Below are 27208 nucleotides of genomic sequence, written 5' to 3'. Positions count from 1 at the left end.
TGGTCCAGGGTCTGCCATCTCCTGCTCTTCCTGCCTTGTGTCCAAACCCTTCTTGCTCATTTATGTCCCTCCTGCCGTGTCCTTCCCGTGACCCTCCTGGCTGTCAATGCTCCTTATCCATGGCCGTTTTCCCTGTGTTTCCCAGGCGTACAGCGCTGCCGTGCAGACTCAGTGGCAGTGGATTAAGCAGCTCTGCCTGTGCGTGGAGCAGCATGTGAAGGAGAACGCTGCCTATTTTCAGGTATTTGGGAGGGGCAGCCCAAATTCCCTTGGTCACCATCCGCTGAATCCCGCTTCATGAGCTTCCTGTGCTGCTGTTCTCTCTGGGGGAGAGGGAAGGAGGATTTGGGGTGCTCAGGGTTTCTCCTGAATATCTCTTAGCTGCTCTCTAGGGATGTCTTGCTGGATGGGAAAAAAAAGGATCAGCTTCCCTGTAGTGCAGGTGTCTGTGACCCTTTTGCCTTTGCAGTTCTTCAGCGACGCCCGGGAGTCGGAGACGTACCTGCGGAACCTGCAGGACTCCATCAGAAGGAAGTATTCTTGTGACCATAACACGAGCCTGACGCGGCTGGAGGACCTGCTGCAGGACTCCATGGTGGGTTCTCCAGCATCCTACTGCCCTGGGATGGCTTCTGGTCCAGCAGCACTGCTTGGGGCACCTCTTGCTCCCCAGGGAAAACCGGGCTCTTTATTCCCACAGTTTGATGTAACGTGGTTTGTTTTCCACCTCAGTCAACGTTCTGCTTTTCCTTGGGTTGCAGAACATGTTTGTACGTGGCTGTAGGGTGCAGCTGTGGGTGACCCCAGCTGTGTGGTGGCTGGATCTTGGTCACTATCATGTAGAGGCACCATCCAGCCTCTCCGTGTCCTCAGGGTGCAGAGCAGGTTCCCTGTGCTGCCTGTGCAAGCTCACGGCCTGACCTGTGAGCTGGTTCTGCCCCATCCATGCCTGTTGTGCCACCGTGGTTGAGTTCTGCTGACAAAGCCTGCAGGATGCTCCTGGTTCTACTTTTGAGCTAGTGGGATGTGGAGAAATGCCTGCTCTTTATCCAGCCCAAATCCCACGTTAATCCATCGCCGTGGATGGGGGGACAGCCAGGGCAGCCTGGCTGTGCCAGGGGTTGATCTCTGAACACGTGGCCTGGCTTAGCTGTGGCACAGCAGAGAGCAGAGGCCAGGCCATTGCTCTGTCATCTTCTTGTCTGAATTGACCTGAAAAAAACCAACCTAAAAGCAAACCTCAAGGAGCAAAGCATCAGCTGGCATTTGAAACCAGGGTCAGGGGAGGATTTGGGCTGTGGGTTAAATGCTGAGCTGCTGGTGGAAGGGCCAGGAGGTGACATGTGAGTGTGTGGAGGCAGGAATCACTTGGACTTTGCTTTTAGTGCACACCAGTGATCCCCAGTGTGTCCCCAGTGACACTGGGATGCCGTTACTGGGTGTTTGTGATGGGGCATCAGCACTGTCTTCTCTCCTGGAGGCCTGGGGGCTGCCCCATCCTCTCTGTCATGGTCTCAGGGTTGTCCTGGTCTGTCCTCCAGCACTGCCAGAACATGGAGCAGCCAGCCTGGCTCCTGGGGTGTGTATTTGGGAGCCCTGAAACAGCAGGAGTCTGGGCAGGTGCTGTCTGGGGTGGGAGAGGCTGTTCCAGGCAACTGGAGAACGGCCATATCTCAGGACTGGGGCAGCTGCCCTGAGCTCAGCTTTATTACTCTTTCTTACCTAATAAGTTAAAGTTGTATTTCTTCCAATCATGCTCCCTGGGACAGGCACAGGTAGTTTATTTAATCATTTATTCTTTTTCTTTTTTTTTTTTTTTCCTTTTTTTTTTTTAAACCCATTAAATTATCCTCCACTTGTCATCAAGCACACTAACCAACCCCAGAGTACCAAGCATGAGGGAGGACATTTTCTGGGATCCTTTCTAAACCTTTGCAGCCAGAAGGGGCTGAGCTGTCACTAATCACACGAGCTGCCAGTGCCGTGATCCGCACACGTCTCCGCCGCTGCCAGAGGCTGTTCCAGGGGAGCTTTGCCACCAATCCCCTGGGTTTTCCCCGTCACCAAACCCAGCAGGGATTTGCAGGAATCAATTACGCAGCGTTTTCTTCCGACCGGCAAATTTCTCCCCAGCCCCAGAGGCCTGTGCGGTCACTCCACCACGAGCCCCTTCTCCTGAGGTGTTTTATCCGCATAATTCATCGTATCCCATTCCAGCCATTGGTTTCAACATGCCTTCATCCTTTGCTTTAGAGAAGGGAGCATGCTTCCATGGTCTCTCCTCCAGACAACTAAACATCCCCGGCTTTGGGCTGGAGCTCGTCCTGCTCTTGGCCCCTCACACCTCCTGGGACTTTAATTTTGGTGTATGTTGTGTTCTCTATTTTTGCCCTTTTGAAAGAAAACGTTTTCTTGTCCAAGCAGCCAAAGAGCCAGAGGTGTGCATGTGGCTTTGCAGGGCAGCGGGAGTAGTAGTGGAGAGGTCCCACCCCATTCTTCCCTCCATCCCATCTGACCCCTCTTCCCATCCCGTCAGGGCAGCAGGATCCTCCTGATGTTTGTTCAGCCCTTGCAGGCCAGCGTTGGGGTGGGGGGGGTCCCGAAATGCCTGGGAGAGACCTCCCCTCCTCAGCCTTGAACAGCCCGTCCTTCTTTCTGCCAGGATGAGAAGGAGCAGCTCATTCAGTCCAAGAGCTCCGTCGCCAGCCTGGTGGGACGATCCAAAACCATCGTCCAGCTCCGGCCCAGGAACCCGGAGCACGCTGTGAAGAGCACGATCCCCATCAAGGCTGTCTGTGACTACCGGCAGATCGAGGTGAGGGCTCGGGGGGTGTCAGCAGAACTTGGCAAAGGGAAGGCAGGGACGAGGCAGGGGAGTGACACCCGTGACAGTTTAGAATGAGCTCCATGGTGCCTGTCAATGGGAAGCAGGAACAGAGTGGGAAGACAGAAGGAGGGAAATAGCACGGCTGTTTTTCCTGGAGCAGATTTCCACGTCTCAGATTTATTCTGGGCAGGAGCTGAAGTCCTTTTTTCCCCAAGGAGGATGGGCTTCATCAGCCACAGCCAAACAAGCACATGGGTGGCAGCCAGCTCCGTTTAACTTCCGTGTCCCTTCCTCTCCAGACACGAGTGTACTGCGCTGCTTGGCACTATTGCAGGCTTTTACTTGATGAAAATATATCTATCTGTATATTTTTGGGAGCTGGCTCACCCCTGGGAGGGAGGGTGGAAGCAGGGGGCAGGCACGTGTGGCTCTGCTGCTGGTTTCTGACGGGCTGGTGGTGTTGGTGCTGCCGCAGATCACGATCTGCAGGAACGACGAGTGTGTCCTGGAGGACAATTCCCAGAGGACCAAGTGGAAGGTGATCAGCCCCACAGGGAACGAGGCCATGGTGCCTTCTGTCTGCTTCCTGATCCCCCCACCCAACAAAGAGGCCATCGAGATGGCCAACAGGTACTTTGGTGGTCTCTCCACCACGGCAGAGTCACAGAGATGGGATGGTGGCATGGGAGGGGACAGATTTGGGGTGGGAATGGGAAAGAAGCTGGGGTGGAGAACGGGAGCGGGTGGCACAGCTGATTTGTGGCAGGGAAAGGAATCCCTCATTGTTCTAAAGCTGCGAACTCCCCAGCACTGCTATAGCAGCTTGCAAAAGAGAACATAATTCAGGAGGAGGGATCCCCCCAGGGATCTCTGGCACTGAACAGCAGGAGCATCACTCCCGGTGTGCTACCAGACTGGAATCACTGGATTGATGGGCTGCTGGCTGGCAGCAAGGGCTGGAGGATTAACAGGGTCAGGGAAGATCCAGGACTGATGGATCTGCTCCTTCCCCTTGCAGGGTAGAACAGTTGTACCAGAAAGTGATGGCTCTCTGGCACCAGCTCCACATGAACACAAAGAGCCTCATCTCCTGGAACTACCTGCGGAAGGACATTGCCCTGGTGCAAAGCTTCAGCATGGAAAAGGTATGGAGGAACTTCCATGCTTATCTCTGGAGTTGTGTTGCTCCTGTCTGGGGTCCTTCATGTGGGAGAGGAGAGGGGGAAGACCAGAGTTCAAGAGTGGAGAAGTCAAGGGACTTTACACCTTGAGCAGTGGGAAAATCTGAGCTTGGGGGTGCTGTGCAAAAGGATTGCAGTTTTTCCCAACAAGAAGATCATCAGGAGTTTGCTGCTGAGCTGAATAAAAGATGAGAGATGGTGGATGGAGCGTTTCATTAGGGAGTGAGCACAGCTGTGGGGGAGGCACGAGGCTGATGTCGAGGGTTTGCCTTTTCTCCTCTGGAAATACTCCCTTGGCAAATGAGGGTGGTTCAGGTGGGGAGGGTGGCTGCAGGTGATGTGCAGGAAGTTGTTCCCGACGTCTGGATGTGCTGCTTTTCCACTCACAGCTCAGGTCCTTGGCTCAGGGGGAGTGCCAGCAAGCCCTGAAGAGCCTCCAGGCGCACTACGAGGATTTCCTGCAGGACAGCCGGGACTCGGAGCTCTTCTCGGTGTCGGACCGGCTGCGCCTGGAGGAGGAAGTGGAGTCTTCCAAGGAACACATCCGGCAGCTGCTGGAGTCCATGGAGAACGGTGAGCTTCAAAAGGCTGATGGTTTAACCAGGAGCTGTGGGAACTCATAAACAAAGGATTTATGGGATGGCTTCATGTTCTTCTTTTCCCGAGCTAGCTGGCTGATGGCATGAGCAGCTACTCTCCTTATTTCTCCATCCATCCATCCGAGTGTTAGGCCCTTGTCCAGCAATATTCCTGCAGAGAGGTCTTGGCTTTGCAGCTTCAGCTTAACCGCTGAGTCCTCTTACCCCGATATTGTTGGTGATGGGTTTAGTCATTAGGGTGCATTCTGAGCAAGGACTTCTTCCTGAGTTTAGTCTTCGGGGAAGTATATGTGGTGGTGGCACTTGTGACACTGTGAGTCCCGTTAGGACTCAGGACTCCAGCTTTGTCACATGAGTTTCCCTGTGGCTGGACTCATTCTCAGATGTGTTTGGATGAGATGATTTAATTAACTTGTTTTCCATCTGAGCAGAGATCCTGGTGTCAGTGCAATGCTGTGCTCAGCTCCGAGGCTTCCGGCAGACCCCATTTGGGACAGATACTGGCTGGGGGTGTTTGAGCTGCTGTTTTGTTTGTCTCTGACTTGCAGAAGACAAGGATGAGACCGTTGCCAGGACGTATCTCTCCGAGCTCAAGAATATCCGCCTGCGCCTGGAGGAGTGCGAGCAGAGGCTTGTGAGCCGAATCCAGTCCCCGAGCAGCGCCCGAGCAGATGGTGACACTATCCAGGAAAACACCATCCGCATTGCAGAGCAGGAGGTCAGGCCTGCAGCTGGGAGATGGGCAGGGGAGGGAGGTGGTGGACACTGGTCCCAAAATAGCTGTAGCTTCTCTGGAGTGAACGTGTGGGTGATGGGTGCATGACTGTGCGGGCTTTGAGGGGATCTTGCTGCACAGAAGGCAGCAGGAAACCTCAGCAGGTGGGCTCCCTGCTTCCTTTCCTACTATCTCCTTTGCCAAGGGCAATCCTGCTTTTCCTCTGCCTGTTTGGGCTCTCCTTTCACGTCCTCTCCCTCCCTCCCGCAGCGAATGCAGGAGGATCTGCAGCGGCTGCAGTCGGACCTGCGGTTTGTGTCTGAGAGGTGCTACAGCTTCCTCGACAAGGCACCCGCGGGGTCCAGCACCCCTCACCTGCGTGCAGAGCTGGACTTGGTGGTGAACAAGATGGACCAGACACATGGGCTGTCTTCCATCTACCTGGAAAAGTGAGTCAGGATGTTCTTCTCTTCCCAAATACCTTTTGGAGCCTGCCCAATTCACTAAAGACCCTTCCTCTGTCCCTCCAACACACCTTGCGCTGGACCATAACCAAGCTCCATCCCTCCGTGCCAGACAGTGCCAAACAGCCTCACGGTCAAGATCTCTGCCAAATTTTGGATGTCATTGTGCTGCCTCTGTTTGATTTGCCAGGTTGAAGACGGTTGACATTATTATCCGGAACACCCAAGGAGCAGAATCCCTGGTGAAAGGGTACGAGGTGAAGCTGAGCCAGGAGGAGGCAGTTCCCGCTGACCTGGCGGCCATTCAGTCTCACAGGACAGCGTTACAGGTTGGGTGCTCTTGGTTTGTCAAGCAGGGTCCTTCCCTTTCTCTGCTGAATGTTGGCTGCGTGATGTTTTTCTTGCCTCGATATAGCTGGGAGGATTTTGTGCTGCTTATGTGATCCCTTGTTGTTTTGTAAAGGTAAAGAAACTGCTGTGACTTTTCTGTAGGGCACATGCTGGCACACTTGAGCATCTTAGCAGCTACATGTCCTGTTCCTGTGTGACAGGGACTGAACCAATCTGACTTGGGAACACGATCCCCTTCATTTTACACTTTTTGTAACCTCCTAGTTCTTTGCATGTTTAGGAGAGTGGGAAAATAAGCCCATTAACCCCTTCTCAGGCTTCTCAGCCCCAGGCAGGAGGACATCTCTGACCTAATGTCCCTTCTGCTTTGGGTGGTGAACCAGGGCTATCTCTTGCTGGTTTTTGCAGCAATGGCTCGGGGAAGTGAAGGACAAGGGCTCCGTCTTCTCCACGTTGGAGGAGGAGATGGCAAAGGCGAAGGCGGTGGGAGAGCAGCTGTACCGGCTGAGGCAGGAGCGCAACATCGACCTGGAGCGCTACCAGGAGAAGGGGAGCCAGCTGTGGGATCGCTGGCAGCGAGTCTGCGCCCAGATTGAGACCCGGTGAGGAACCTCCTGCCTCCTCCCTCCGATTTACTTTCACGCTTCAGCTGAGAGCTGGGGCCAGGCTTGTTAGCAGTGATATTTTTCCAGATGGGGTTGTTCCCACTGGTGGCTGGGATACCCCTGGCGTTTCACCTTCCTCTTACTTGTTGTGGTTCTTCTCTCAGCCACACGGAGCTGGAGAGCATCCACGAGGTGCTGAGTGATTACCGGCAGTGCCACAGTGCCCTGATCCATTGGATCGAGGAGATCACGGTCCAGCAGGAGCTGATGAAGCCTGGGCAGGCGGAGGACAGCCGGGTGCTGTCGGAGCAGCTCAGCCAGCAAACGGTGAGGAAGGACCTCGTGATGTCTCAGCACGGTTGCTGCCCTGACAGTGTCACTTCTCTTCATCTGTGAGCTTGAAAATATGAAACACAGCAGGGAAGAGGCTGCAGGCATGAGCGGGGTGTCTGGGAAGTGGAGAAGCTCAGCTTGAGGTGGAGATGAGGTCTTGCGTGAAAAAATTGAAGAACACGAAGACTCTACCCAAAAGGGGAGGGATGGGAACCAGAATTCAGCTCACCCCACTGTGGCAGCTGTCATAGAATCATAGAATGGTTTGGGAAGGGATCTTAAAGACTGTCTAGTTCCAACCACCTTCCACAGGCAGGCACACCTTCCACTAGACCAGGTTGCTCCAACCTGGCCTTGAACACTTCCAGGGGTAGGGCAACTGCAGCTTCTCTGGGCAACTACTCAGACAACTTGTCCTGACAACCCTTTTTGCTTTGAATTTTGTTGAAGGCTTTGGCTGCAGAAATTGAGAAAAATCAAGCCCAGCTGGACCAGTGTCAGAAGTTCTCCCAGCAGTACTCAGCTGCCGTCAAGGTACAGTCCCCTCCTGCACCTGGGTGAGACTGGCTGGGCAGAAACGGCCGTGGCACAGTTTGTGTCTCTCATGCTCCACGTCTCCCCCACCCCTGGCTGTGTTTTCAGGACTATGAGTTGCAGCTGATGACGTACAGGGCCTTTGTGGAGTCGCAGCAGAAGTCTCCCATGAAGCGCCGGCGCATGCTCTCGTCCTCGGATGCCATCACACAGGAGGTAGGAGCACAGCCACCCACCCAACCTCAGCAGGGAGAAACTGTGTGTGTGTGTGTGGGAGGGGGTCCTTCGACGCCGAGCAAACCTACGAGCAGTCCCTGTGCAATGAGCTCCTTCTGCTGAACTCTCTTGTGTAAATAAAGTTTCCACCCTCGCTGTTTTTTCCAATAGCCACAGGGGATGGCTTAGTGCTCTAAGCACCAGGTATGACATACGTAGACTCCTGGGAACCCCTGGGAACCCCTGGGTCAAATCCAGCGGGGTCGGCTCAGCCCTTCAGCCTTGTGAGGTAAATAACCAGAGCACCATGCAGCGTTACTGTGTGTGGATCTTTGGGATGAGACCTTTAAGGCCCCGAGGTCCTGTCTGCTCTGTGTGGATATTAAAGATCCCGGTAGCCCTCTGTCAGAGTTGAGCATCCGCCCCAGTGTCCGTGACCGGAGTCTCCCCTCGCTCCAGTGTCGTGCAGCATGGCATGTGTGGCCACAACCCTCCCCATCAGACTTGCTGCATTCCATTGATGCCATCCTGGGTCTGCCAGGTGCCTTGGGGGGGTTCCCAAGCGAGAGGTGCCGCATCCATGTCACGTACTGTAAGGTACATCATCGTTCCGGATCTGCCGCTGGGGCTCATCTCTCCCGTTTTCCCCCTTCTCTCCCTTGGCAGTTCATGGATTTAAGGACTCGCTACACGGCCCTGGTGACACTGACCACGCAGCACGTGAAGTACATCAGCGACGCGCTCCGGCGGCTGGAGGAGGAGGAGGTGAGGGTGTGGAACGGAGCTGAGCTCTGTTCAGACTGTGCAGGCTCATTCTCTCCCCCCCTAAGGATGCTGCTCCCTGTTGAGGTTACGCCTCTCCCTCTTTGGAGATCCCCCTTTGACGTGGTTGTCTTCCTCCCCCCTTGTTTTGCAGAAAGTAGTGGAGGAGGAGAAGCAGGAGCACGTGGACAAGGTGAAGGAACTCCTGGGCTGGGCCCTGGGCTTGAAGCAGAGTGTGCAAGGCAGGACAGCTGCTGCTGGGAGCAGAGAGCTGGGTGACATCGAGAAATCCATCTCAGAGCAGCAGGTGAAGCACGAGTGACCATCAGACACTGAGGTTTAACTTCTGCTCTTTTTCCACGGCTGGTTTAAACTTCTTTGTCTCTATTTTTTCGCCAGGCCCTGAATGAGGAGCTGAGTGCAAAGAGGGAACAGGTCTCCGAGGCCATCAAAACTTCCCAAATCTTCCTGGCAAAACACAGCCACAAGTGAGTGTGACCCAAGGAGGGGCCAGGCAGAGAGAGCAGAGGGGTGGGAGATGAGATTCCTTAAAGCTGGCACTGGTGGGCTGGTGCTCCTGGGGTTCAGTGCCTGACTCCAATTGAAAACAATGATTAGCTGCACATAACAATTGACTTCTTTCTTATCTGCAATGAGAACTGTGAAATGTGCAACCCATTTATGCTGTGGGGCAATGTTAATCCTCTGTAGTAGTGATCCAGCCCTGTATATTTTGGGATTTGATCTCTACAATCAGGTCAACCTGTGCTCAGTTATCCTTGCAGGTTTTAGCTGAGCTGGGAAGGAGTAGGACAGTGGGAAGAGGGGACTCATGGTGGATTTGGCCTCTTCCTTTGCCAGAAAATTCTTTGGAGGTGGTTTGTGCAGTATCCTGAGAGGTTTCCCCTTCTCCCTGCAGGCTTTCCCAACCGGAAAAGGAACAGATTTCTGCTCAGATTGGTACCCTGAAGGAGACCTACCAGGAGCTCTGCAGCAATTCCTCGGAGCAGCTCCAGCAGCTCCAGAGCCAGTTGGCTCAGGAGACAGAGCACAAGGTACTGCTCCCTGCTCGGTACCGTGGCTGCACGGACACAGTTCACTCCTCAGGGGGTGCAAAAGGTTTCACTTTGTTGTGTGTCTCATGGCCACTGGCCACTCACGGCCCATCACCTCTCTTACTTGCACGTGGTTGCCCTGCCTTCTCTTCCATCCATGGTCACCCAAAGCATCCAGGCTGGTGGTCCCTGGAGGCCAAGCAGGAGCTGTTTCCCTGCTGCCTTCCAGGTCAGTGGGAGAGTTGTCCCTTGGTTTTCATCAGAGCTCTGCCCTCTGTGTGAGGGTTGGCTCATTATGCTTGGTAAGGAGGGCTGTAGATGGAATTCTGTCCTGGAAATGGTACCCTTGGGAAATCTGTGTCCTCAGAGGAATGTCCTCTCAGGGCTTTAACCTCAGAGGGCTCCATCTCACAGGCTGCCTGCGAGCAGGGGAGGCAGGAAGGTGGGATTCTTGTGGCCTCATGGATCTCGGGGTCTGGCAAAGGGTTTGCCTCAGCTGTGGCTGAACCAAATTGCTCTTCCCAGTGGAAGGCCACTGCATTGTCCAGCCCCTCAGCTGACCTGGGAGACTTTCCCAACCCCTTCCCTGTTCACACCCACCAGCGCTCCCGTCAGTCCCCGTCCTTGTTCCGCTGGGTAGGGAAGGCTGGAAGCGCATCCTTATTGCCTCTGTTACGAGCTGTCATTCACAGATATACGTGTGCGTGCTCTCTAAGTGTATATACATGTGTCGATGGATATATTTGTGTGTTTGCTTGCTGGCTCCCTGTACCCTGAAGCAACGGCCCGCTCAGACCTGGCTGCACGACGCAGGTTTTGGCCGTCGGGTCCGTGAGTGAAGCCCTGTTCAAGTCACCCACAGGGCTGCCTGTTTGAGATCTGCCTGTCCAGCTTTCACCTAAATATGTAGTGTTTTGCTCCAAACTGGACTTTACAGAGCAGTAAGTGCTTTTATTGCAAACCCCTTAGCCCTCGTGCTGGCAGCAGAAGGGTGAGCGAGTCGGCTCTTCAGTCACTGCTAAGCCGACACAGATTTGGTGCAGCCTGCCTGTGGAAAGGATGCTTTTTTCCTTTCCCTTTTCCTGCCTCTTGGGCAGGAAAATTATTTTAGGGCAAAAGCCTTCTGCAGGGCTTGTCGGGCTGTTTTGGTACAGCATGAGGCTGCTTTGGGGCTGGAACAGTTTTCACTCACGCTCTCGGCAAAGCCCAGGAAAGAAAACAAGAGATGGCAGTGGGGCTTCACCTCAGTTCCCTGTCTACAAAATGATCCCTGCGGCTCTCGTGCGGAGCCGTTGCTTCACTGTAGAGGGAGCATGAAGAACTCTTTAACATTTGCTTGCTGGAAACATCCAACTGTCAGAAATAAGTTATGAAAGACCAAAAATGCAAAGCAGAACACGCTAAATTGAGCATGATGTGTCCCTGTACAGTTTGTGTTTCATGTCAACTGTTTTTTGAGATTAACTGACATCCTTGCTTACAAGTTTAACTAACCCTCCGGGATTTAAACAAACAAAACACACAAAGGGAAAGAGGAAGACCTGTGTGTGGGGTTCTTTTTGCAAACAAAACAGTCGCATGCTGGACGCTAACACCAAGCTTTACACTGTGTGTGATACGGCTGAACTGCTCCATAAGGCTCTGTCTTTAACTGCTCAAGGCACACCCTGCAACTCGGTAAGTAAAAGCCTTTTACTCCCCTCCCTCCCATCCATCTCCTTTTTTATCTTTCTCTTTTTTCCCTCCTTCCCTCTTCTCTGTCTTTCCACGGCTTGTTCATCTCTGAATATGCATGTCAGGGTCTGGCGATGGTGGTGGAGAGCTTAGGTTGTCCCAGAAGGTTCCCTCTCTCCCCACAGCAGATGTTTGGATGCAAAGGAATTAATTTCATAATCCTGATTCCCTCCTCGCTATCCCCACAAAAATCTTTTAGTGCTTTGGCCAACCTTATGCCCAACCAGTGGGACTGGGAGAAACCCAAATGTCCAAAGAGCATTTGGACAAAGATACTCTTCATCATCTAAATTATTACCCTTCCTGTGGGGACAGCAGCAAGAAAAGCCCCTCCAAAACACCACAGTAGATGGTGTGTTCCCAGTCTGTCACTGTTTCCATGCTGGGACCTTCAGCTTTTTCCGTTTTTCCTTTGACCCCGTCTGAGGAGCAACTTCGAGGTGCTGGAGTGGGCAGAGCGGGTGCCGTGGCTGTGCTCAGGGAGCTGCCCTGCCACGTGACTGGGAGCTGCTCCATGGTCTGTGGTGTTCCCTGGCCATCCTGGCACTTGAGATTTGCTTGTGAAGTGCAGGATTGAGAGCATGGCAGGAATCAGCATGTGGGCTGTGCTGGGAGAGGTTCTTACTTACCCCAAAGTGGACGCCTTTGGGGGGTTCTCTTCTCTATGAGCGAACAGTGGTATTTGTGTTGTCTTTACTTTTTAAAAACTGGAGTTGTTGAAGGGCTTTGTTGTGCTTCTTGGTCTCCTGCCCTCTTTTTCCTTGGAGCATTTGGAGCGCTTGTTGGTTTTGGTGCTTGCAGCTTCGCCGTGCTGCTGGTGGTGGATATTGAAAGCATCTTGGTGCTGCCTGGTGATGGACTAGATGAGCATTAAAACTTGCTGGCATTGTGCAAGCTGGTAAATGCACCAGTTTTTGTGCTATGATGACTTTGGAGTTGCATTTCAAACACTTTGGGACTCACTTTCTAGCCTGTTTAGGGATTTTAAGCTTTTTTTTTGGTTTTTTTTTTTTGTTTTTTTTTTTTTGGAAACCGAGGCTTCCCTAGAACTCATGAAATGAGTTCTGGAAATGCTCAATTTTGATTTAATTCCTTTCCTTCTCTTTCTGTTCTAGGGCAGCGAAGCAGTGGCAGGAGTGATCGATCTTGGCACAGTAGAAATATTCCCTGTCTTTGGTGCTATGCAGAGAGGTCTTATAGATCAGGACACGGGCCTCGTCCTCCTGGAGGCCCAGGTTATCACATCTGACTTAGTTGTTCCAGAGACCAACGAGAAACTCTCCTTGGAGAAAGGTCTGGCAAGAAACATCATCGATGTCAGGACATTCCAGGTGCTGCAGGAATTGAAGGATGCTCTCCACCAGGTGGAAGAAGTGGAACATGAAGGGAAGCAGCTCCTACCTGCTGTCGCTGCAATGGAAGAGGGGAGGATCAGTGAGAGCATTGGGCTGAAGATTCTTGAGGCTGAGCTCATCACTGGGGGCTTTAAATTCCATCAGGGCAGAATCAGCATGGAGACAGCGGTGCAGGAAAGGCTCCTTACCCCCCAGCTTTATTCCAGACTTGTGTCTCACCTGGAAGGTGGCAAGGATTTGATTGACCCCAACACTGCTGAAAAAATCAGTCTGGCAGAGCTCATGGAGCGATGCATCATCCACCAGGAGACTGGGCTGAGGCTGCTCCCAGTGAAGCAGCTGGCAGGGGGAATGGTGAGCTTGAAATCAGGCAGAGAGGTCAGCATCTTCCGGGCAGTCCAGGAAGGGCTGATAGACCAGCAGGTGACAGTCAGGTTGCTGGAAGCCCACCTCTTTGCTGGGGGCATCGTTGACCCCAGGACAGGGCACAGGCTGACTGTGGGTGAGGCTGTGAGACATAATCTAATTGATCAGGATTTGGCTTGCACGCTTCTCATCCGGCAGCTTCAGACGGGCGGGATCATCGACACCGTCACGGGAGAGAGACTGACCATGGATGAAGCTGTGAGGAAGGACTTGGTATCACCCAGGATTGCACTGGTGGTCCTGGAATCCCTGCGGTCCTTCAAGGGGCTCCTGTGGCCAGAGATGGGGGAGATCATCTCGGTTGCAGATGCTTTGGAGCAAGGAATCCTGTCCACAGAGCTGGTTCACAAGATTCTCAGCACCAGGCAACTCATTCAAGCTGTTTTTATACCAGAAACCACTGAGGTGTTGTCCTGGCAGAAAGCAGTTGAACAAGGTGTCTTGGAGAGAGATGTGGTGAAGAAGCTGAAGTCAACAGTCATACCTGATGTCATGGCCAGTGTGCAGCTCGCTGGCTCTCCAGGCAGGAGCAGGCGTGGCCAGAGCTCTCCTGGAAGGAGTCCCACAGGTCACGAAGAGCCCAGTGACCCTCTGCTAAGGAGTGACGATGAAAGGCTGATGTTCCACTTGATGACCCACAGCTACATCAACATCCACAATGGCCAGAAGCTGCTCTTGGTGGATGGAGAGCTGAACAATGTCACTAAAGCTCTCATCCAAACCCAAGAAAATGGATCCTGTGCACAGAGTTTGGAAGACAGTGGAAGTTTTGAGGAGACAGAGGCAAACGCGGCTCTTGAAAGTGAGCCTTGCAATGGTTTGGCTTTGCAGCACTTTGAGCTTCAATCTGCTCCTTCAAAAGAAGAAAGTGAAAAGACCCAACCACCCAGAACTGTTCTGGAGAATGGGGAAGTGGTGATGGGACCTGAAGGTCTCCTCATGGAGGATTCAGATGTTCTGCATGTGGAAGAGCAAGAGCAGATTTATACTGAACAGGTGACCATCAAGAGTGAACCTGATGCTGAATATGGAGGAGAAAAGGTTGTTTCTACAAGCAGGGACAAACATCAGGTAAAATTATTGATGCCAAAACCTCCCAGTGACCTTGACAGTGGTTTCAGAGAAACAGAGGAAATGATGACTGAGGCAGAAGAAGAATCCAAGCCTACTGCAGTAGATGGAGTGGAAGGTACTGAAGATCAGAAGAGGTCCTCGGAAAGTGGGTCAGTGGTTGTGAAAAGTGAGATCTGCATAAGAATGGGTGTTTCAGAAAGCAGAGACAGACTGAAAACAGTGGCAGAGAGGTCTCAGAGTGTGGAGGAACCTGAACTAGAGGCAGAAGATGTAAGAGAGGTTTATTTACTAAACGAAGAGACAGTTGAAAATGGTGTGCTGGGAGGAGAGGAGGTCGTGCTCCCTGAAACTGGAGAGACAGCGCAAACAGAGAGGCACAGGGAAGACATGGAAAGTGTGTTGGAAGTGGCAGAAGGAGAGGGGGAAGAAGTACTAGGTGATGAAGGTGTTGATGAAACATCCCTGCCGGCCCCTGAGGAGCAGGAAGCAGGGGACACTTTGGAAATGCTCTTAGCACAGCTCCAAAGCGGGGGCATAATCCATGAGCAGACAGGCAAGACGCTGCTTCTGAACGAGGCGGTGGCCTGTGGGGTGGTGTCCAGCCACACGGCCGTGAAGCTGATGGAGAGAATGAAGATGTTCAGTGGCTTCTTTGACCCTCAGACGTGCGAGTCCTTAACCACTGAGGACGTCATTGAAGAAGGTCTGATGGATGAGAAGCTTCTCCAGAAGGTTCTCGCGTCCGACAAAGCCATAAGTGGTGTTCTTGACCCGGGCAATAACTTTGTCTACTCCATCAAGGACGCCGCTGCCGTCGGCCTTCTGGACAAGGAAACAGCAATGAGGATCTTGGAAGGGCAGGTGGTCACCGGAGGGATTGTGGACTTGAAACGTGGCAAAAAAGTGTCCGTCACTTTGGCTTCAAATCTGGGCCTCATAGAGCCAACAAGTCAGAAAGAGCTGGTCAAGCTGGAGAAGGCTTCCAAGGGGAAAGGCACCGATGAGGCAACCAGACAGAAGCTCGTTAGTTTACAGGCTGAGACCAGTGGAATTGTGGATCCTAAAACTAAGCAGCCTTTGACTTTTGCAGAGTCTGTTGAAAAAGGACTCCTGGAAAAGCAAAAAGCTCTTCAGCTCTTGACCAAGCAGGTTGCTGATGGAGGAATCATCCATCACGTGTCTGGAATGAGGCTTTCGGTGAACAGTGCGATGGAACATGGTTTGATTGATCAAGATCTATGTAACGAGCTCAGGAAGGCTGAAGGTGTGTGCCTGCAGGACTATGCCCATCCAGTTACGCAGGAGAAGCTGCCCTTGCCCCAGGCAGTGTCATTAGGGCTCATTAGTCCAGAATTCCAGAGGAAAGTGCAAGAAATCCAAGCTGGGAGTGGAGGCATTTTAGATCCAGCTTCTGGCCAGAGACTGGCGCTGTGTCAAGCAGTGCAGGAGGGCTTGCTGCCCCAGCAGGCGATGGAGAAAGCCCTGTCATCTTCAGAAATGAAAGAAGGAATTGTAGATCCCGAGACCTGCATGATCGTTCCCTACTCAGAGTTCGTGAAGAAGTGTAAAATCGATATCGAGTCTGGCCAGAGGTACCTGGAGGTCCATCCCTTCCGAGCCATCAAGGATGAGGTGACGGGGACCAAGCTGACGTGCGCCGAGGCCGTGAGGCTGGGGAAGGTGGACCCTCTGCCCACCCTGCGGCTGCTGCAGGCACAGGCAGACACTGGGGGGGTGGTGGAGGGCACTGTCAGCAAGAGGCTGTCCTTGAGAGCTGCCATGGAGCGAGGGCTGCTGGATGAGGGCATGGCCAAAGTCATTGCCACCAACCAGCTGAGGGCTGGGGGAATTGTTGATGCCAGCGGTGGGAAAAGGTTGACTGTAAAGGAAGCTGTTGAAAAAGGACTGATTAGCCCAAAGTTAGCTGCCAGTCTTCAGGATGCACAGGTACCTGAAGACAGATATGGTTCTGAGGTCTGCAAGGTGGAAAAACCCCGACTTTTCCAGGAAAAAAAGGAAAAAATACCTCCAAAAGAGGAAGACATCATCCTCCCTACCAGATCTGCCAAGAGGTTTGATGTTGCTGAACAGAAAGCTCAGCCTGGAGCCCCAAGCTATGACACAGCTGGAGGTGCAGCCGCTGCCACCGAGACATCCCCCATAACACGGACAGAAGGGAAGTTAAAACCTCAGGAAGCTTCCAAGGATGGTGTTCATCCCCAAGATGAACATCATCGTCACCCCCAAGCAAAGGCTGAGGTGGCTCCAGAACACCCCTCAGTGTCAGGTGCAGCATCTTTTCCTGAAGAGGTGGTGGTGGTAGGGGCTGTGGAAAAAGGGATCACAAAAAGGAGCTCCCAGGTGAGAGCAGGCTGGGAGGAAGAATGGAGGAGAGAAGAAGTGGATGGAGAGACAGGGGAAGTAGAGGGGTTGGCCTTGGAGAAGGAGCAGTTGGACACAGAGGTGCTTCACAGTGTGGAGAATGAGGAGGGGAGGAGGAGGAGGAGAGACTCTGTAAGTGCAGAGGGAGCTGTGGCAGGTGCAGAAGGTGCAGTGGTGACTTCTGGGCAAGGAGAGAGAGTGACCAGCACAGTCCAGGTGACACCAGCAGCCCTGAGGAAATCTGTAAGTGTGGGTCCAGGGAAGGAAGAGATGGGTCCTACAGAGTCTGGAGAACCCCCTGAGGTTGGTGGTCCTGTGGAGCCTGCAGGAGATGACCTTGCAGGGAAAAAAGTTGTCAAACACACTGAAGGACACACTGAAGGAGAAATGCTGAGACTGGGTGCAGGAGATCCAGTTGATCAGGAAAAAACAAGTGAAACTGAGCTCAAACCTACCCAAAAACACAAAAGCAAGAAAAAGAAAGCAAAACAGGGCAGTGTTCCAGGAGACAGTGCTCAGCCAGAGAAACCTGCAGAAAAGCAGTCCCTTCCTTTCGCAGTTTCCAAAGAAATTCCAGGGAAGAAGGAGGAGGAGGACTTTGTCTCAAGGGTGCCAGAGCCAAAACATGAAACCATCATCAAGATTACTTCTGGGTTGGCAAGAGACACAACCAAGCCTGGGGAGAACAGCAGGGATGGGGAAGGAAAGAAAACAGTTTCTGAGAAAGATACGGAAGATCTTGGAGAGGGTCAGATATTCCCCAAACAAGGGGAAACTGGAGAGGTGATGAAGGGTGGGATCAGGAATGGTCATGAGTCCTTGGTAACATTGAGCCTGGAGGAGAGGATGACTCAGAAAGACACAAAGGTGGAAACCACACTGGATGTGTCCAGCGCAGCCCCCGTGGCAGAGGAACTGCCTGGTGAGTTGATTATCAGAGAAGAACCCAGACAAGTTCAGGAAACCTCTGCAGTCCTTGAGCTTGAAGAAAAGAAACAGCAAGAACAAACAGCCAAGGTCACCACAGACCAAGGAGGTGCCCCTGTTCCCCCAAAATCCCAAGGAGAAACCCCCCAGGAGAGGACCAAGCAGCCGGGTCCTGGCGATCGGAGCTTGTTGTTACCTGTGATAGTGGAGGGGGAGCTGCTGGAAACCTCGAGGGAATCCACAAGACCAGCCCAGGTAAATGAATACTTTTTGCTATTATGACATTTTTTTATGAGGTATTTGTGTGTGTTTGATGCTAAATCTGTGCAAGGTCCTCGGCACAGAGGGCAGCCAGAGCATGAGGAGTGGATGTTGCAGTATTGGCTGCAGTGGATTTGGCAAAGGACCTGGTGATGTACAACTGAAAACACTCAGGGCTTAGTTTCAGCTCCTTTTGCTGGAACATTACTTCTAAATGACTAATGAGCAGGACTCTTTTTTTGGCACTTTTGCTGTAACACCAGAGATCTCTTGCCATTTATAAGCTTATGTTGGAAACAACCAACATGTTTTATTTTTCCTGTAGTAAATCTTGTAGATAAGGCCAGTGAGTGGCAAGTCCATGAGCTGAAATGTTATTAACAGATTTCTCCTTTGGGAAAAAAAAAAAAAAAAAAAGAGTGATTTATACCCCTTTGTTTTCTTTTCTGCCTAAATTTGAGGTTTCGTTTCCCTGTTTGATTCTGCAGATCAAGTTCAGCAAGAAGATGTGTCTGGAGCACGATGAGAAGCTGATATCTTATCTCTCCATGCTCCGAGATATCGAGATGAGAATCAAACGGGTGCAGCCAGCAGAGCAGAATTTGGCAGCCCTTCATGACCTGCTGCAGCAAGCAGAGGTGAGCAGGGCTGGGCTAGGCTTGGCTGGTGTTAGGCAGGACAGAGTTTGTCCCCCTTCTCCTCAGTCCTGGAGAAAGGCAGGCGAGCGCTGGCAGCTGAGCAGGGCTGGAGGGGGGTGATGAATCTTTCTAGACGCAGTGTTTGGAGCTGCATCTCCAAAACCTTTGCTCGGTTTTGGCAGCAGGAAGATGAAGTCACCCAGTCTTAGACATAACGATGCTGTCTTGCCTCAGGCCCTGGGCGCTGAGCTGCGGGAGCTGAGCTTCCCAGTGAATCAGGAGTTGGACGCCGTGAGGTGGATTGTGGCCAACCCCCCTGAAGAAGTCCCTGAGCAATTACTGAAGGCTTTGGAGAAGGATGCCAAGAACCTCCAGAAGTCTCTGAGCTCTGCGAACGACGTCCTGGAGTCGCGGCTGCAAAACCTTCGTGGGGCGGCAGAAAACGAAAAGGTAGAGCTGGCAAATGTCCCTGCTGCCTGCTGCCCCCCCCGAGCACCCCAAAACTCCCTCTCTAAGCTGTGTGTTTCTGTTTTTAAGGCTAAAATCCTGGCACATCACGAGGCTCTTCAGGGCAAACTCCAGGAGCTGCTGAGCTGGGTCTCTGGCACCGCAGAGTCGCTGGATGACAGCGATTATCACCAGGCGACCGATTCCAACAGCTTGAGTCGCTGCCTGCACCACTACAAGGTAACCATGGCAATGCCCCTAATCCTTGAGGCTGATGAACTTGCTGCCCTTTGCATGGAGGAGAAGCTTTTAATCCTGCTTCCCTCCTGGAGCCTGCCAAGGGTTTGCCCTTATCCTGTGCTGCAGTAGGAGTGACTGTACTGTATTTACTCCAAGGTCACTTGTTTCCACAATACACAAAGGATCTGCTTTGGCTGTTTAGGGAACATGCTCCACTGCAGGTGTGTGGTGGGGGCTGAATGACCAGGAATGATTCCCATCAGGCTGTTGAGGAAAGAGCTGCTTTCTCTGGAAGGGCTCTGAGAGCCCCCTCCATCACACCTGCCCTGGTCTCCATCACCTGTACAAGGAGCCTGGTCTCCCCTCCACATTTATCCATCTTCTAGCAATAACTTTAAAGATATTTTCAAGTTCAGCATCTCCTACTTGCTGGTAGCACCTTGGCACTGAAGTCAGTGGATCAAAGGCTTTGAGAACTGGTGGTGGCACATGGAGTCACCATGAGCTGGACACAGCTGGTGGCAGTTCCAGGCCTGGGTCATCTTCAGACCCAAGGGCAGCCCTGCATTTCTGCTCCAGGCAACCTCTTGGTGAGGTGCCTCCAGCACCTGTGAAGAGGAACTGCAGTGGGATGCTCTCACCTCCCTGCTGAGTGTGATTTTGGGAGCATTTGGTGTTTCTGGAATGTATTTCTCGTGGCAAAGCACTTTCTTTTGGGTGCTGCCCGTCCGCATGTCCCACCTGAAGGTGGGAAGCAGCACAGGCCAGCACTGACTGCAGGGTCATTTTGCCTGATGGGTCTTTTCTCTCCCGTTCAGGAGCTGAAAGAGCCCCTCACCGACACCAAGTCTCAGCTGGACGCCACCGCCTTCGACATCCAGTTCTTCATCTCAGAGCACGCCCAGGACTTAACGCCCCAGCAGAGCAGGCAGCTGCTGAGGCTGCTCAACGAGCTGCAGAAGGCTTTCCGGGACCTGTCGGAGCGCGTGACGGCGCGGGTGGAGGTGCTGCAGGTCTGTCTCCAGCAAGCGGAGCAGACGGACCAGGTGAAGGTTGTGAGACATCCGCTCTGCCTTGGCTGCCCTTTGCTCGCTGAGGCGCTTTCCCGGCCGCAGGAACACGCGCCGAGACACCTCCTGTCCTGGGATTTCACGTGCATGCCGCTCACAGTTTGTGACTTCTCGTTGCACATCATGAGCTTCCTCTAAAAGTCTTCCTTCTTCCCGCCACGTGGCTCCCAGGCGGAAAGTCTCTTTCCTCCCAAAATACCTGGAGTCCTCGTGAGGTCTGGGTAGCGCAGCCCGGCAGCCCTCGTGGAGCTGCTTTGGACTGGATGGAATAAACCCCTGTAACCCCACCAGAAATCCCTGTGCAGAGGGCCCACCACAGATACCCAGCAGTGTTAATGTCTTATTTCCACTGCACACGTTGCTGTCCCAGGGAAAGAGCTGACAATGTATCAAGGACCAAAGCAAGTCCTCAGGTCTCTGCTGCACTGCTGCAGCACCCATCACTGCATGGATCCTCTTATTCAAAACAGGATTAATGTGTTTTTTATTAACAATTGCTCTCTGTAACTCTTGCCTGTCCCCTCTGGAGTGTGTGTGTGTATATTAACCAGTTTGCTTTGCCTTTTCAGATTGAGTGTGCGCCCATCCTAACCCAGGAAGAACTCGCTTTGCAGCTGAAGAGCTCTTAAGAAGGCTCTTTCAATTTGCTTCTGTTGTTTTATCTTATGACTGGGAGAAACAAGCACAGTGTTTTGCACAAGTTTGTACATCACCTTGCTGAAATGCTCAGTGAAAAACTCAGAAACCTTTTATCTCCCTTGGGAAAGGGGAACAGGGGTGTTGCAGGGACTCTCAGGTCACATCATGCTCAATTGCTCAAACAGGCGCTTCTGTGTTGTGCTCTGGCAGCAAAAGGAGGAGCTGGATCAGCAAAGAAATGCTTTCCCTCTCCAGGGCTCCTTCTCCAACCCCAGGATCATAAAAAACCAGCCTTTTTGGGTTGTCTGGGGCTCCACAGTGGTGCTGCCTAACTCAGGTTGTTGTTACCTCTCTTTTGATGAGTTTCTGCTGCTGTTTTAATGTCTGTAACGTGGAATGCAAAAGGCACAGAAACTTGTGATCGAGTTTTCCTGGGAGAGGAGTGCAGCTCCACTTTGGAACTCAACGGGCTCCTCAGAGAGAAACCTGCTCGAGTGGTGGCAAATGTGCCACCAGCTCGGCAGGGACGGGGCACCTGCAGCTGGAGAGGGAGAAGGAGCTCCTGGAGAGCCACAAAAGGCGTTTTCTGTGCTGCATCCTCATCTTCAGGAGCTGCTCCAGCTGTAACCTCTCACCTTGCCTTTCAGCAGTGTGAGTGGAAGTGCAGCACTGGTACTGACTGTCCCCTGTCCCCTTTCCTCTGCCCGCAGACGCTGCAGGAGCAGCAGGCAGCCCGGGCACAGAGCCTGGCTGAGCTGAGCCGCTGGCTGGGCCAGGCAGAGGACACGCTGACAGAGCAGCAGAGAGCAGAAGGGGACCTGTCTGCCTTGCAGCAGAGGCAAAGTGATGTTAAGGTCAGTGCTGTAATTTAAAAAAGGGGGGGCAGGAGGTGGAGGGGCTCAAAGGAGTGCTCGGAGCCTCACGGCATCGTCTGCCCAGGAGCTGCAGAGGAACATCCACACCCGAGCCGCCTCCTTCGCCAGCGTCCTGAAAAGCACAGAGGAGTTTTTGGAGGAGAACAAGGCCAAGATGGAGCCCGGGGAGCTGGCAGCACTGCAGGAGAACCTCCAGCGTGCCAAGGAGCAATACCAGTCCCTGCAGGAGAGGACAGAGGTGGCCCAGAAGGAGCTGGAGAGTGCTGTGAGTGCTGCAGTGCAGCAGGAGACTGAGAAGGTAATGAGCAAAGAGCTGTAGTCTCTGGGCTCTGCTTGAGGAGGACAGTGAGGTCCAGTTGAAGTCGTTCAGGGTTCTGGCAGTTGTCTGGGTGATGCAGCTTAAAGCAATTTGTGGTCCCATTCTGGGCATCACTCCAGGCAAGGTGTCCCCTGGACATTTCTGTCATAAAATGCCTTGAGAATTGCAACCATGGATGAGCTGGTTGTGGAGGAAATGGGGGAGAGAAAGGCCCCTTGCTCTGCCTTTAGGGTGACCTTGAGTGGGAGTGAGAATGCCAGTCACCTCCCTGTGCTGGTGGTGAAGGTGATGCTCCCACCTGGGTGTGTGGAGCCCTTCAGGGAGGGGACCCTGGGTTGTGTCAGGGTGAGAAATGCAGTGGAGCAGAGGCTGAGTTTATTCACAGCTTCTTTGCACCTTCTAGAAAGCCACAAAAGGTTTTGGAGTCCTGTGAGTGTGCCTGAGAGGCACTTTGCTGAGGCTGGAAAACTCCTTGGGTTTTTTCTTGTGTTGGTTTCTGCCTCCCTCCCCCATGGAGCAGTTTGCTGAACATGCAAAAATCGGTTCTTTTTATCTGGGGCGTTTGTGCTTCCAGGTGAAAGCTGCCAAAGAGCTGGAGGAGAACAGCAATAAGATCGATTCCCTTTTGAACTGGGTGGCATCGCTGGAGCAGAAGGGAGGGCTCCCAGAGTACAGACCTCACCCTGCCAAGCAAGAGGCAGGGACAGGAGCAGGGACAGGCTCTCGGGATGTCCCCGACAGCCACATGGTTGGAGCAGACAGCGCTGCCGGGAGCCTGGATGAGCAGTATGAGAGGCTGAAGGTCAGGACTGATACCTTGTCCCTCTTGAAGCTTTCTGCCCCGTGCACTGACCCTGCCTCCACTGCTGGTGCAGAGCTGGGAATAGGACGGGGTGTTGGGTGCATCTGGCCTCTAGGACATGTGATTTTCCATATGGGAGGCTTGGAAAGTCCCTGCCTGACTTCCTGGTGGAAATACAGGCTGTGTGGTGGGTGGGTGCCTGGCAGAGTGTAATCAGGGTAATGAGAGAAGGTGCCAATCGTGGTCAGAGAAGGCAGAGCCCCTATACCCCAGCCAGGGGGGTTCTCCACCTTGCTGGTGCTGTGTCATAGAATTCCAGACTGGTTTGGGTTGGAAGGGACCCTAAAACTCACCTACTTCCAACCTCCTGCCATGGGCAGGGACACCTTCCACTAGCCCAGGTTGCTCAGGGCCCCATCTGACTTGGCCTTGAACACTTCCAGGGATGGGGCAGCCCCAGCTGTTGAAGGGTGTGGAGGCTCAGTCACACTCGTGGTGGGCAGAGACCCTCTGTCACAAGCGTCACCTTTGCTCGCTGGATCTTTCAGGCCCAGCACCAGGAGCTGCTGTCCCAGCAGCAGGACGTCATCCTGGCCACGCAGTCGGCTCAGGCTTTCCTGGACAAGCACGGCCACAGCCTGGCCGGGGAGGAGCGGGAGCGGCTCCAGGGCCAACTGGCCGAGCTGAAGGACCAGTACTCGGCGTCCCTCTCGCGGTCAGAGACGCGGCTGAAGCAAGTGCAGGTCCTGCGGGACGAGCTGCACAAGTTCCTGCGGGACCACGGGGAGTTCGAGGCGTGGCTGACGCAGGCGGAGCAGGACCTGGAGGGGATGTCCAAGGGGGATGGTGACCCCGCGGCCCTGCGGCGGCTGCTCGCGCGCCAGGGCAGCTTCTCCGAGGACGTGATCTCCCACAAGGGCGACCTGCGGTTCGTCACCATGTCGGGGCAGAAGGTTCTGGATGTGGAGGGAGCTGCTGGGGACGCCGAGTCCCAGCTGCTGATGTCCAAGAGCGTGGTCAAGAGCAAGCTGGAGGACGCGACGCAGAGATACACCACGCTGCACTCCAAGGTACGGGAAGGGCTTTGCAGTGGAACCCCGGGTGCTGTTTTCCAGGGATGGGAGAGGGACATTTCTCTTGAGTGTTTGGCTGGGCTTCCAGGACATACGTAGATTGTAGGGCAAGGATTGTCTTCAGAGAATCATAGAACCATCAAATCGACCGGGTTGGAAAAGACCTCCGAGATCATCAAGTCCAACCCTGCCATGGTTACCAGACCATGGCACTGATGCCACATCCAGTCTCATCTTAAACACCTCCAGGGACAGTGAATCCACCACCTCCCTGGGCAGCCCATTCCAATGTCTGATTACTCTCTCTGTAAAATATTTTTTCCTAATATTCAACCTAAATCTCCCCTGGCACAGCTTAAGACCGTGCCCTCTTGTCTTCTTCAAGGCTTGGGCAAGGAAGCACCTTTAGCTTGGTGCTGGTCTGCATGCTGCCTCCTGTAACTACTTTAACATGTGGCAAGGTTAATGTTTTAATTATTTTTTTTCTTCCTCGACGATTTCTGTGCCTTTTCCATGGGTTGCCCACGTCCTCCCGTCACGTCTCGTTGCTCCTTTGCAGTGCTCCAAGCTCGGCTCCCACCTGAACACCTTGCTGGAGCACTACCAGCAGTTCCAGGAGGTGGCAGAGTCTCTCAGGACGTGGCTGCAGGAGAGTGAAGCTGCCGTTGGGAAGCTGCTCTCGGAGACGGTTTCTTCAGATCCAGCTGTCCTGCAGAAGCAGCTCGCCAGCACAAAGGTACAGGAGCCTTTGGTGACCTCCTGGGAGGTGTTTGAGCCTGGATGGGAATTTGGCTGCACTGAGCAGTCAACAGCAGGAAAGAGACTCTTCCCCACTGGATTTTTTTTGCCGTTTGAGTGCAAAGATGCACCTGCAGATGCAGCAGGTCCTGCTGCTGCAGATCAGGTGGAGTCAGATTCTTGGGAAAGGTGCTCATCCGGGACGAGGGGCTGCAGTCACAGACACCCCAGCAGGACATTCCTCCCCTGTGAGGGTGACTGGGTGCTGGGACAGCCCAAGCCCTCTGATCCAGCTCTGCCTGCAGCATGGGGTTGGACTTTCCAAGCTACATTATTATTTTTCTTACTGTTTTAGTGATTAAGTGAAGAGGATCCCTCAGAGGGTTTAAATGGAGCCCTGAGCTCCTCGTGAGTGGGGGTCTCCTGCCTGACCCATCACTGATTTTGGCTTCTTTCTTGTCAAAGCAGCAGCTGCAGGGAGACCTGGCTGAGCACCAGGTACCAGTGGAGAAGCTCCAGAAAGCAGCTCGGTCCCTGCTGGAGATACAAGGAGAGCCAGCCCCTGACCACAGGCATATTCGGGAAACAACGGGTATGGAGCAAAGCAGCTGCCATTGTCAGCAGGGCTGGTTGGGGAGAGTGAAAACAAACCAGGGGGGGAGCAGAGATGAAGTTTCCTACTTTTGGGGGAGGTAAACACACAGCAGTGCATCCTCAGGGCTGCACTTGGGAAGGGCTCTGACAACATGTGTTGGGTCCCCTGTCTCACTGCTGCGTTTGGGGGCAGGGATTTGTTGTCAGTGGAAGTTCTGGAGGAGCCAAAGGTGGCCCTCGCTGCTCTCTGAGCACTTTGAGCTCTTTGCCATCTCCTTTGTGCTGAACTCTGCAGATGCCATCGTGAGCCGGTTCCAGAGCCTCTCCCAGCAGATGTCCGAGCGCTCGGACCTGCTGCAGAAATCCATCGCCCAGTCCCAGAGTGTCCAGGAGAGCCTGGAGAGCCTCCTCCAGTCAGTGGCTGAGATTGAGAAGAACCTGGAGAGGGACCAGCCAGTTGAGCTCTCTTCCACTTCCATCCAGGACTCTCTTGCCACGAGCGTGGTAAGGCTGGGCCCAACTCCCTCACCTCAAACACACCTGTGCGGGACCTGCACTGTGCAAGGGATTGCTGGGGTTTAGCCACAGTGTTTTGAAAACACCAAAAAAATCCTAAAAAGGGATATGAGCAGAACCTTTGCTTAATATAATAGAACCACAAAATGATTTGAGTTGGAGGCGACCTGAAAGACCATCTCGTTCCAACCTCCTGCCATGAACAGGGACACCTTCCACTAGGCCAGGTTGCTCCCATCCAACTGGGGCATTCACAGCTTCTCTGGGCGACCTGTGCCTGTGCCAGGTCACAGACTTGTTGGAAGTCTCCTTTTTTCTTTGCTAACAAGTCGGGGTTGGATTTCAGGCACCGGGGGAATGCAGAGCAGGTTGGGGAGATCAGAAAGGGAAGGAAAAGCGGGGTAGAAAACTATTCTTTCCCTCCCCTCGTTGTCTCAAAGCACATACCGCTGCTCCCACGGGCAGCCCAGCCAGTTCACACCAGTTTTGCTCAAGAACCTCCCTAAAATGCCCTCCCTCTCCACATGTGCCCACCACAGAAGCTGAAGCAGGACATCGCCCGGCAGAAGAGCTGCCTGGAAGCCACCCGGGAGATGGTGACGCGGTTCATGGAGGCCGCAGACAGCCCCACGGCCTCCGCCCTGCAGGACAAGCTGGCCGAGGTCACGGAGCAGTTTGGGAGGCTGTGCCAGCAGCAGCAGGAGCGGGAGGATGCCCTGAAGGGCCTCCTCCCCAAAGTGGAGCAGTACGAGCAGCTCTCGGAGAAGCTGCAGCAGTTCACGGAGAGCAGAACGCGGATGTTGGCGTCCGGGAACCAGCCGGACCGGGACATCGCTCACTTCTCCCAGCACATCCAGGTGAGGAGCAGGGGCAGAAGGCTCTGCCTGCGGTGGGTTTCTGAGGCAGGACCTCTGTGGGCTCTTTGCCTGCAGAAGGGAGTGTGGCTGGAGTGGATGAGGCTGTTTCCAGCAGTTAGAGAAGGAAATGGCATTTCCCAAGAGTCAGACTGGTTTTTAGATGGGACCTCTAGGAAGGCTTTTAGGGACCAGTCCAAATATAGCAGAGTTTTACCAATTAAAGACTAATACAGCAAAATTCCCATACGCTGGCAGTGAGCTTGGTGAAGGATGGGACAGAGGCCTTGGAGATCTTAGAGCCAGAGAATCATGGAATATTTTGGGTTGGAAGGAACCTTAAATATTATCTCATTCTAAGCTCCCTGTCATGGACAGGGACATCTTTCACCAGACCAGGTTGCTCAGGGCCTGCTCTTGAACACTTCCAGGGATGCCATGCGTTGTGGTGGCTGGTCATGGCTGTGCAGGATTCCTCCCTCTGGCTTCCTACAAGTGCTCTGCTACAGGGGGTGGTTCATCCACAGCCTCAGAAATGCCCTAAGGTGGCATAAAACCAGACACTTGTGCTGGGAGGGGTGTGGGTGATTTGACTTAGTCTA

At 53.4% G+C, this 27208-nt stretch overlaps 1 protein-coding gene across 26 annotated transcripts in view; it reads left to right on the top strand.

Annotated features, from left to right (window-relative positions):
• The window catches only part of MACF1 (microtubule actin crosslinking factor 1), a 141079-nt gene that overhangs the window by 52460 nt on the left and 61411 nt on the right, over positions 1-27208 (top strand). For 15 of the 26 annotated variants that reach the window (XM_032709927.1, XM_032709920.1, XM_032709916.1 and 12 more), the window contains 31 exons: positions 146-241; positions 470-595; positions 1770-1775; positions 2663-2815; positions 3303-3457; positions 3846-3972; positions 4398-4581; positions 5156-5325; positions 5593-5771; positions 5977-6115; positions 6546-6739; positions 6907-7069; positions 7526-7609; positions 7718-7825; positions 8492-8590; positions 8742-8894; positions 8987-9075; positions 9507-9642; positions 12492-17795; positions 18290-18439; positions 18674-18889; positions 18977-19126; positions 19945-20178; positions 21546-21689; positions 21775-22008; positions 22604-22831; positions 23380-23901; positions 24464-24640; positions 25111-25234; positions 25532-25740; positions 26292-26609. In XM_032709927.1, coding sequence (XP_032565818.1) covers positions 146-241; positions 470-595; positions 1770-1775; positions 2663-2815; positions 3303-3457; positions 3846-3972; positions 4398-4581; positions 5156-5325; positions 5593-5771; positions 5977-6115; positions 6546-6739; positions 6907-7069; positions 7526-7609; positions 7718-7825; positions 8492-8590; positions 8742-8894; positions 8987-9075; positions 9507-9642; positions 12492-17795; positions 18290-18439; positions 18674-18889; positions 18977-19126; positions 19945-20178; positions 21546-21689; positions 21775-22008; positions 22604-22831; positions 23380-23901; positions 24464-24640; positions 25111-25234; positions 25532-25740; positions 26292-26609 — 10371 coding nt within the window. Of the gene's footprint in view, positions 1-145; positions 242-469; positions 596-1769; positions 1776-2662; positions 2816-3302; positions 3458-3845; positions 3973-4397; positions 4582-5155; positions 5326-5592; positions 5772-5976; positions 6116-6545; positions 6740-6906; positions 7070-7525; positions 7610-7717; positions 7826-7996; positions 8115-8491; positions 8591-8741; positions 8895-8986; positions 9076-9506; positions 9643-12491; positions 17796-18289; positions 18440-18673; positions 18890-18976; positions 19127-19944; positions 20179-21545; positions 21690-21774; positions 22009-22603; positions 22832-23379; positions 23902-24463; positions 24641-25110; positions 25235-25531; positions 25741-26291; positions 26610-27208 lie in introns of those variants that run through there. The other 11 variants (XM_032709939.1, XM_032709935.1, XM_032709936.1 and 8 more) reach the window with 4 other exon arrangements.

The sequence above is a fragment of the Chiroxiphia lanceolata genome, chromosome 24 (genome assembly GCF_009829145.1).
Source record: "Chiroxiphia lanceolata isolate bChiLan1 chromosome 24, bChiLan1.pri, whole genome shotgun sequence".
Lineage (NCBI taxonomy): Eukaryota > Metazoa > Chordata > Aves > Passeriformes > Pipridae > Chiroxiphia > Chiroxiphia lanceolata.
The sequence above is the reverse complement of the archived record's forward strand: the minus strand, read 5'-3'. Positions and strand labels throughout refer to the sequence as shown.